This window comes from Myripristis murdjan, chromosome 15 (genome assembly GCF_902150065.1).
Source record: "Myripristis murdjan chromosome 15, fMyrMur1.1, whole genome shotgun sequence".
NCBI classification, from domain to species: Eukaryota; Metazoa; Chordata; class Actinopteri; order Holocentriformes; family Holocentridae; genus Myripristis; species Myripristis murdjan.
The window spans coordinates 24,861,405-24,871,826 of record NC_043994.1 but is presented as its reverse complement, the minus strand read 5'-3'; the positions used below and the strand labels follow the sequence as shown (position 1 = coordinate 24,871,826).

The 10,422-nt window shown below is 40.7% G+C and overlaps 1 protein-coding gene across 6 annotated transcripts in view; it reads right to left on the bottom strand.

The window, feature by feature from the left end:
• Positions 1-1,917: 1,917 nt before the first annotated feature.
• Positions 1,918-10,422, bottom strand: part of klc1b (kinesin light chain 1b) — a 30,191-nt gene continuing 21,686 nt past the window's right edge. For 5 of the 6 annotated variants that reach the window (XM_030069942.1, XM_030069946.1, XM_030069944.1 and 2 more), the window contains 3 exons: positions 4,379-4,503; positions 3,835-3,892; positions 1,918-3,707 (listed from right to left, as the gene is read on the bottom strand). In XM_030069942.1, the coding sequence (XP_029925802.1) occupies positions 3,633-3,707; positions 3,835-3,892; positions 4,379-4,503 (258 nt within the window). In that variant the 3' untranslated portion in view covers positions 1,918-3,632. Of the gene's footprint in view, positions 3,708-3,834; positions 3,893-4,378; positions 4,504-6,621; positions 8,864-10,422 lie in introns of those variants that run through there. The other variant, XM_030069947.1, reaches the window with a different exon arrangement.

Genomic DNA, 10,422 nt, shown 5'->3' with positions numbered 1-10,422 from the left:
GACGCAGCCGCTCCGGTTACTGAAGTGCAGCTTCCGGTGGCCGTACCTGAGCGGGGATACGGAGGACAACAGTGCGACCCCCTGGCGGAGCACGGCCATGCCAACCAGAGAGGAGCGACCCTCCTGCTGTTCATGTGGCCGCCCTTCACGACTAACCCCTATCATATTTCTTTTTTCTAATGTTACAGTAGAGATTTATAGTGTGACTGTGGCAATATGACTCATCCTTCTTTATGGGAATTGTTATTTTCACGTGGTATGATCTATTATTACTCTGAGGAATGATAGTTTTCCTATAAAACAAAATGTATAGGCTACTATCCCTCTACAATTTATTATAGGATTAAAAGCTGTTTTTTGGAAGAGGTCTGGCCTTTAAATGATGATGCTGGCTGGCTGTTTTTTCAGTGTGTGCACCTATTTTGTCCACATTTGAAACATTTAATTCAAATGTTAAGAGCCTTGTGCCAGGTTAACCCAGGCCGCACATGACTGATTGTGACAGGTAATAAATGTCACCAGCTGCTCAGAGCTGATGAATCCAGGCCACAGCAACACATGATGCTCAGCAGAAGGGATCGCCCCTACTGGCCCCACTGGTGGCATTGTGTGTGACTGGTGCCATGTTGCTGGTCCAGCTGGCACCTTTGTAGTCACCTCGGGGTGATGCAGTCAATCAAGCCTGCGGGGCTCAGAAAAAAATAACTCCAAATCCGCCTGCTTGCTAACTTCACTGCATCGCTGAATTCCAAGTACATTATGGTGAAACCTGACAGCCTCTCAGCTCATCCGCTCCCCATATGAACTCCTCGGTTATGAGGGAACAGGAGTGTTTCAGCAGGAGACAGGAGCTCCGACCTGCCTGCTCCGCTCTTTTGAAGTTTCGGAGGGCACAGTGTGAACTCATATGCACTAATGAACCCAGCTACTCCAACATGTTGTTTGCTTCCCTGACAGCTGCAGCTTCAAGACCTGGGAGAGGGAGTGTGTCAGCTCAGTGTGACTGAACCATCCTGGGAGTGGAAAATCAAAGCTCTCAGGTTCCTAGAGGGCAATTCTGGCTATCCAGGCAGCGCTCTGACAGCCGAGTAGACTCCCACTGAGCGTAGGAACCTCAGGCTGACTCCTAACAGGAGGAGGGATACTCTGGTAGACACATCACAGATGGACAAAGCACACTGGAGAGGAAGTTTCCCATTCTCACTTTGACATAAAAAAAAAAAAAAACACTTTCCCATGACTTCCAAGGTCTCGCTTGGTAATTTAAAGCACTCAACATTTGCATTTTTGGGGTAAATCATGACTTTGGTCAGAATTCACATCACAGAGGCTTCAGATTTAACTCTGGGTCTTGTCAAGCCGAGAAATCCTTTTGAAATCTTTCATTTTAAGACGGCTACTACATCAACACAAATCACCATCACAAGGTTTTCCTCAGGATGTGAGGTTTTGATGCTTGAACAGAAAATGTCCTAGAGAGCACATTCATGAGTTTGGGTGCCACAGTCTCACAAAAAAATAAGGTATTTCAAGGCCATCGATTTATTTAAAGGGACTTATTTTGCTTTCCATCAAAATTCACAATTTTCAAGTGCCATAGCATCCCACATATCAAAGCTTCGCTGCATGTCACCCCTCTATCTCTCTGCTATCACTGTCAAATAAAGCAGAAATGCCCCCCAAAACAAATCTCCAAAAAATTCTCATATCTTCAACAGATTTCAAGTCCCATCGGAGACCCTGTGTAGATGGAGGATACATGAGGACACTTCTGGAAAACATCTGATCAAGACAAATGGCTTTATGGCAAATTCATTGGTGAAGGTGTGACTTTCACCATGAAGTTACTGAGTGTTGTGGGTGTAATGTAACCCCATGCAAGTTGAATGATAGGGATAAATAAAAGAAGCACAGCAATGAATAGCAAAATTGTTGGTTTTATTTCTGACAATATTTACCATGAATACGCAGTATTTATGACATGGAGGACTGATTAAGAACCAGACCCAAACAGATGCAGGCTCTTGATTTATTATGACCAACAATGATTTTGAACCAAAAGAAATTCACTTCAATGATGTCCTCCGAAATCCCTGATTAGAAGTTGCAAGATTTGTCAACTTACGATGAGATCCTATTTTGTACATGTATTTCACAATGGAGAAAAAAAATATGTCCAAAACAAGAAAGATCAAAAATAATTGGAACATTCCAGTTGCTTTGAGTAGCTTTCTCTAATAAATGCGATCAAAGGCAGAGGAAACCCATCTGAGTGTTGTGCAAAATCTATGATTTACAGTATAGAAATGTATGATTCACATCCCAACAACTGTAAACAGCATGTGAGGAGAGTGTGCCTACAATTGGAGAGATTTACTGAGGAGTCCACTGAAGTAAAAAAAAAAAAAAAAAGAAAGAAAGAAAGAAAGAAAAGACACTCCAACTCTGAACTTTGTATTGTTGGCACCAGAGATCGTTCAGGAAGCCGAGGTCAAATCATGTGACCTCGCTCAGCTTCATAATGCTACGCTATTTCTAAAGTTTTTGTGCAGTAGATTCTCGTTTGGATGTGTTTTCTTAGCCAGCTCTCTGAGCCTACAATCTGCTGTGAGATGACACACAGCCCTCCTATTTTTCCTGTAGTGGAAGTGAAACTGGTGAGAGATCGATCATTTGGATCTCACAAAATAAAACAGCAGCCTATCTAAATTTTCTCTAAACCCCAACATCGTATGAACAAAATTTATCCGTAAAAAGTGATGTGACTTAAATCATATCAGCAGGATAAACGTTTCACCCTGTTTCCCAAAACTTTAACATCTTGTATCCTAAAAAAATCTCAACAGGCAAATGTATAACCATTCAAATAAAACCTTTTTTTTTTCTTTTTCTTTTTTTTTTTTTTAAACAGTATTATCAGGTGTCAGTTTTACAGTATGCCATGACAATCCCCACACCCTTTTGTTAACTAATTTCTATTTAGGGAGACACAAAACTAAATCTCTAAAGATTTTTTTCTTCTTTTTTTTACATGTAGATAAAAAACAGTCAGCACTGTTAAAACAATGAATGGCACAGGAAGATGAAAATCCAGAGGGGATTTTTCAGGAATATCTCAATCAAAACAACATAAAGAGAAATAGCAATTTTAGACAGATTCAATAGACAATGTAAAACCAATCACAGTCACAGTGATCATACAAAGAAGGGGGGACAATATGTTTGATTTTTTGTCATATTTAGGAGGCACCAAGTGGTTGCTCGTGCTTGGTCCTAATATTAAGAACACGATTAGGAAGTAGAAAAAAAAAATACAATATTTTCTCACTGGAAATCAATGGAAGCTGTCTGTCCAAAACAAAAACCTGAATTGAAAAAGAGGGAAAAAATGATACAAACCAACAAAAAATACTGGGGACTGAAAGTGTCTTTGGGTCCGAGTCGCTGGAGAGACCAGGTCTTTGGGTCAGATGCTGACGGGTGGTGTGGGGGAGCTGAAGTTGTCGTGGTGATCTGGTACCGTTTGGTTGGTTGTTGCTTGTCACTGTGGCTCAGACAACAGGCCCAGGGAGTGGGAGTATATCTTTGGGACAGCGGTGACTCCAGCAGCCGAGGCTCCGTCTGCCTGCTGCTCAGTTTCCACTGTACAGATCCACGGTGCTGGAGCTCAGGCCTCGGCTCTCCCTCAGCCTGCTGCTGCCCTGAGTCTGACAGAGGAGGAGATACGGAGGGGAAAAGAGAAGGGCGAGTTGTTAGGGAAGAGACGGCAGACTCGAGTAAAAAATGAATCCTTTTCTATTTCACAAGACTTTCCGCAGTGCAACAGGGCCTCACCTGGAATGAGTCATCACTGGTTTTATTCAGGTAATTTAAGGAGGCAGCTCGCTTCATGCTGTTGAACGTCAAAGGAACACGGTAAGAATAAACTTGTGTGTGATCAAGGCAGTTGTGCAGCATGAATTTTGCTCCTAGTTCATGAAGTTTATTGGGGTAGTTGGAGAGTAAATAACAATCACCTTAATTAATCATTCAGTGTCTCTAAAATGTAGTGTCCAGCATGCAAAAGTGTTAAAGACCCCATGAAATAAACTCTTACTTTCTTGATTTGTAGTAAACCAAGTTAAAACCAACAGGACAGATCAAAGCCTTAGAAATACAACTTCATTTGAAGGGATAACAAGGTGGATGACAGGATGTGTAGAGATTTGTGAGCGTTTTCTTGGTTGAAACTAGTGCAGGCTGATGTCACTATTTAAGATGCCCTGTTTGATCATTTCATGGGGACTTTAAGAGTTTGTCTCTCAAAACTCCTCCTACTCTTCAAAATGCACTATAATTTGACTTAATTGTCTGCTATTTTTCCAAAAGCAGTTCTTACTTGGTGCTGCGAGGCTCAGGTGGTCCGTTGCCCTGCAGTTTCTTCACCAGCAGTTCGCTGCTGCGTCGCAAAACATCTCTCAGCTTCCCCAGAGAGCCACTGCGCTGAAGCGCTCCACTGCCGTCCTGCAGACACACACTCATCAGTCATCCTATCCACTCATCACTGCTGATGTGACAGAAAAAAATACCTGAAATGCAGCAGTTTTTTCTTCTTACACATCATTTATTTACTTGGTAAGCTGAAATCTGTTAGAAACACTATTATTTCAAAACTACATGGTGACAAATGAGAAACAAATCATCTTTTTTACTGATTTCTGAAAACCATACTTTTGCAGAGGTAGGGTTTTCTTTCAGCAACGATGTTGTGTATTATTTGTCTTGTAGGTCAGTTCTATTCACAGCAGCTGGGTGCAGACAACAGTGTGTCCCCTACGTGCTCACACAAAACAGCTTGTAAATGATTTATGCAACCATGTGGCCTGCATGTATAAGGTCACACAGTTGCACAGCCATGAGGAAACCCTTGCTTCAGATGTGTAAATTAGTAGCGAGTGAAATATTTAGCTATGTATGTACAGAGTTGATATCATGATGTCAACTGGTGCCCTATGACTGTAAGTGAGGTTTGTACTTTTTTTTTTTTTTTTTTTTTTTAATAATTATGATCCAGTGGTTGTCGTCCTGTCCATCAGCACTACACAGGCCAAATGTTCTGCACATCCCATAACACCAGAGTTCCTGAACGTTTTCATGTTAAGGACCCCTGAAATAAATGGGCAATAAATCATGGACCCTTGTTTGAGAAGATTTTGTCTTGGAAAGCCATCTGAGAGGGGGAAACTATGATCAGACTAGCTTCACTATAAATTATGATCATTACACTCGCCTTTATACATTTCCATAGAGTTCTTAACTTCAAGAGAACGTCATAAAAGTGAAATGAGCCCAGACCCCGGTTGGGGAACCACTGCCATAATATATAACACTTGAAGGCTTTTTAAAAGCTTACAAGTACTACATATAAATACATTTATATCTAAATACAGAGAGACAAGTACAGTTATAAACAAAAGATAGTGGCCAGTCTAGAATCTGGCAAACCCAGAGAGCCATGACAGGGAACTGAAATCATGATCCATGTTCCTCACAGAGGAAAAGGAAAACCCATCCCCTGTCCTGCTTGGTAGTGAGCATCTGGAGATGGTAAACCAGCTCAACACGTTCTTTTATCACTGAACAAAGGATGTACTTTGTAAAGAAATTGTTGTCCTTTGATGTCCACAACAAAATGCTTCAAAGGTGTGGTGCTTTTAGTGAAAGTGTTTGGGCCTCCTGCATCATTTCCTGGTTTGGCGATGCCACTGAGGTACAGAAATAGACCATCAGAAAAACACTGCAGGGATTTTGTTACCAAGCATGAAATGCACCTACAGAGACAAGCTGATGAAACAGGCAACACTGAGGGTGGCACCCCCTTGCCTCCTCATTTGAGCCGTTACCACCTGGGGGGCGATATTCCCCCCCTCTTCTCACTAAAATAGACCCAAATTTTCATTTGCTCCACAAGCCGTTTAGTTTTTAAACTGGTAATACAAACAAATAATAAGCAGGACGTCCAGCGGGTCTGGGCAACAGTCACGCCCATCCTAACTATTGTTTTCTTTTCTTTTTTGTTTTCTTTGCATCTCATCTGTTGCAAGGCGTGAGATATGTGTTTGCGCATGGGTGTGTCAATTGGTGACTCTGATGTTGCGATGAAATACCTTGTGATTGTGCTGCAAACTGATTTCCCCACAGCAAGAAATAAAGAATCAATCTATTCCCTTACAATATGTGAGGGGGAAAAGTCTTTTACTGACTTATCTATCCATCATCATCATCCATCCACATTTTGAGAACATTCTATTACCCTGTTTGTATTTTAGCTGCTAAAAAATCGAACATTATCAGTCAGAATTTGACCACCTTCCTCTGGTCTGGTTACAATGCAATGCTTAGTATACACAGTGTTTGGGAAGAGGTCCTCATAATCCAGTTTTACAGTGTCACCAGCAGAGGGCATTAGTTGCATGTTTGTAAGTGAAAAGGTGCAGCATCACTACTCCAGTAGGTGGCTCTGGAGCAGACACTGAAGGTGAGCAAATGAAAATAATCTCAACTGGATGGAAATAGAATAAAAAAAAATAACTTTAAAAAAAAAAACAAACATTTATAATCTGACACAGAGAAAAGACAAACTTCACAAATGAAAAACTTTATTTGAGAATACCAACAAGTGTTGATGCAATAATCTTCACAATGCAGAATGGTAAATATAATGCAGTCCTACTTACTACGATAAGTGTTTATAGACCTTACCATTTATGTTCTTCCGTTTAAGGAAACTGAAGTCACACTATATATGTCAAGAACGGACAGTTCAATAAATAATCAGCATTCCACTAACACAACAATATTGTCATAATTATGTGATGAACATTGTCATTTCTCTTGTCCAGAGTTGCATTAGAAGTACAGGCCTACTCATTGGAAGGAATGGAGAATCAAGGCAAGTAGCATAATGAAAGCCATATAATGAATGCACTTATCAAATCTATAAATACAGCCTACAGTTACACTTCCAAGATGTTAAAGTAATTTTTTTTTAATTTTTTTTTTTTACATTCAGTTAGTTGAACATCTGAAATAACATTTGATCTTGAGGAAACACTCGCACTGTAACTTTCGGTGCCGAAAAGAAGCTTCACCAAAGTGACAATGTTCACTTGCAATGAACTGTGTGAGAAAGGCAACACACTCCATCAAGCTTTGTGTTCAAAATACAGTGTCCGGAGCCAATGTGGGCCTTGTACCACCAAAACACACACAAATACACACTAATACTACTGTGGAATCCAGACTTCCATCAAATTGTAAGACTAGCTTGACTATTATATTCCTACACCAACAAATGAGTTCAAAGGCAATATTCTGGGCATTTAAATTTATTACGCTGCAATCTCATGGGTGGCCAATATCTGTGCTAGGTGCTCCAGGTTGGTCTCTACGGCCTTTTTAAGCTTCTCAGTATTTGCCATTGTTGGATATTCCCTTTGTAAATACAAGCTAACCTGCACAGATGTACAGCCTGTGTGAACACCAAGGACAATCTACCTAGTTAGAGCAACTTGAAAATAAATTACCATGGAAACAACAGCTTGCTTTGATCAGAGCGACATGCCAACAGCACCGGCCTGACTGCTGCAGGGCACCACGTTTCTGCTCGTTTATGTGATGTACTGTTAAGTTACTGCCTTTATATTCAGCCACAACGTCATAAAAAGCATTTTTTTAAAAAATGTAAACAAATAAAATCATACAAAATTAAACTTGAATAGGAAATATATTTATAAAAACAAAAAAATGCTAATGCTCCCTTCTCATTTCTCACTTCTCACCAACTAGGCTGTAACAGTTGAAGAGTTATTATCTATTGTGATAAGTGTTTTTTGTTTGTTTGTTTGTTTGTTTTTTAACTATACAGTACCTCTTAACAACTGCATATGATCTCAGGCATTTGCATACATTTACAAAGATGATAAAAACTTTAAGGTAGCAAATAAAAGCGAAATCTCAAAGAAAATATGCTATGGCTAAACACAGGCACCGGGTTGGAAGCTAGTTTTGAGGCCATCTACTGTATGTCAACTTTCTCTTGTTTCTAGGAAGTGGCTGCAAATGTTCAAGGCTAGCAACAAACACAAATACACTGTAGAGTGAGACCAATGCGGAACAACTGTGAAAGTCTATTTTTCTCTGTAATATCCAAACAACTTCAGTCTATGGTGGCAACTTTCTACAGCGTATGGGATTGTGGTTGGGAGTGATGCCTGGAGCAAAGGTCCTTCTTGTTCGAAATCTTATGGTATTTCTGTTTTGCCTTCTTCCAAAGGATTAAAATTCCAATGTTACTGCTCCCCTATTTAGTCAGATAAATCTACTTAGCATGTGTGAAAAATTACAAATGAGTGTTGAAGACAGGAAACGTGTGAGTGAGTTCTTCAGGGGGAAAGGTTACACACAATGACATATTAATGTGTTATTGGGATATGAAGACAGAGAGAGAGAGAAAGAAGAGAAGAGAGGCGAAATACCAATTTCTGTCAGGATGGATGACACAAGGTTATTGAGAGCAAAGGACAGAGAGAGAGAGAGAGAGAGAGACAAAGAGAGAGTGGAAGAAAGAGAGAGGAAAAAGAGGATAAGGGGGAGAACAGAGCAGAGATGAGAAGACCAAACGTCCCAGCAGTTTTCAGGTGAACAGGGGACAGAGGTGACAACCAGGAGGGGCTCTCTGAGTCTCTGCCGGGGGCACCGGGAGTGGTAGAGGAGCTGTTCATTTGGTGGGAGAGAGAAGGCCAGAGGGAACGACAACACACATCCTTTGCTACTGTGTTGGGGAAGGAGAGAAGGATGGAGGAATAATCTTGATGGCTTAGGCCTGATAAAAAGAGAGAGAGAGAGAAAACAGACAAAAAGACAAACGGCACACATTGTAAGATTAGGAGCTCTGGGATGGGGGTCCTACACTACACTAACAACCTGTATATCTCAGCTTGATCCTCCTGTATATTAAAGTACCCTGAATCTTTCCTTAGTCAAGTCTCTACAGAGTAAGACATGATGGCTTGAGGTCTAAATTTATAACATAAACTGCTTTTCTAAACCTCAATAGTGCAAGTCCCTATGTGAAAATCTAGCATCTGAGTCGTGTTTCTTTTTGAAAAATTACAGCCATCTTACAAATTGCGCTGCACCAATGACCAGGCAGGTCAGTGATGCAGCAGGTTGGTGGTTGCAGTCACCGTGACTCAGCCGTTTTCCCCGTCTCCCTCTCTCTCAGTACCGGAAGGGTGAACTTGGCACGCTGTGCCCGGCCAGTGACTGTGCACTGCAGATGGAAGACATCTGCAAGCATCAGCACTGCAACACACATACTCATATCGTCATTACACTGATAATAGGAGGAGTGGAACTGGCCCTGAGCATCATTTCTATATTTATATTTTATAGCATCTTGAATTCTCCTTTTTGTATTAACCTGGGGAGATAAAACCTGAACCTAAACCCAAAATGTATTTATTTACAACTAGACAAAATGTAACCCTGATCAAACTAAATAAAATGCAGCCTAGACTCTGTGCATCACTAAATATAGCTAAATAGATGACTCATTAGTTCATTATCTAGTCTATGATGTCAATATAAACCAACCCACCAAAGCTTATCATGTGAAATGTGGAATGGGATGTCAAGAGGGAGAGTACAATCCACTCAGTGAGGAAAGGAAATTTGATTGACAGGCTGACTGGTTGTCATTGCAAGAGTAATTAACAAGGAGGTAGGTTAGTGAGACAAAGAAAAGGAAAAAAGCACAGGGTGACGCTTAGAGAGCATGCAGACTAACAGGCAACACACATACACAGACGCATCCTAGCCAACAGCAAATACCAAGAGCACAGCCACAAACACATACTAGTCAAGTCATGCATTTTAAACAGACACGCAAACTCATATTATTCATGACCCAGAATAGGACAACCACAAAACTGCTGACATGCTAGTTTCACAGTGCACTACTGACATCTCTTCATTGTTATTTATCATCTACTTCCATTGGTGAAGCTCAACATTTAATAAATGATCTTCTGCAAAATGTCCGACTATCAGGTCCATGTAAATGATAAATCTAAAGCAACACAGTAGGCCTATGTTCAGGTCAACTGCCAAGGTTAAGGTCTATGAGTGTGTAAACAACCTAAATATACTTATAATCAGACGTACACTGAGACAAGCTGAAAACATGTTCCCAGCTGAATTATGCATAAAAAGTGAGTGAAATGTGTCAGGACCGATACCTTGATGTAAACCTGAGACTTAAAATGATTGTTTTGCCCATTTTGGATTGAACATGACCTCCACAGCAAGGCCTGTTGCGCTGAAGATTAGCCCATAATGGAAAACAGACTGTTTCTTTACAGAACACGGAGCGTCTCTTCA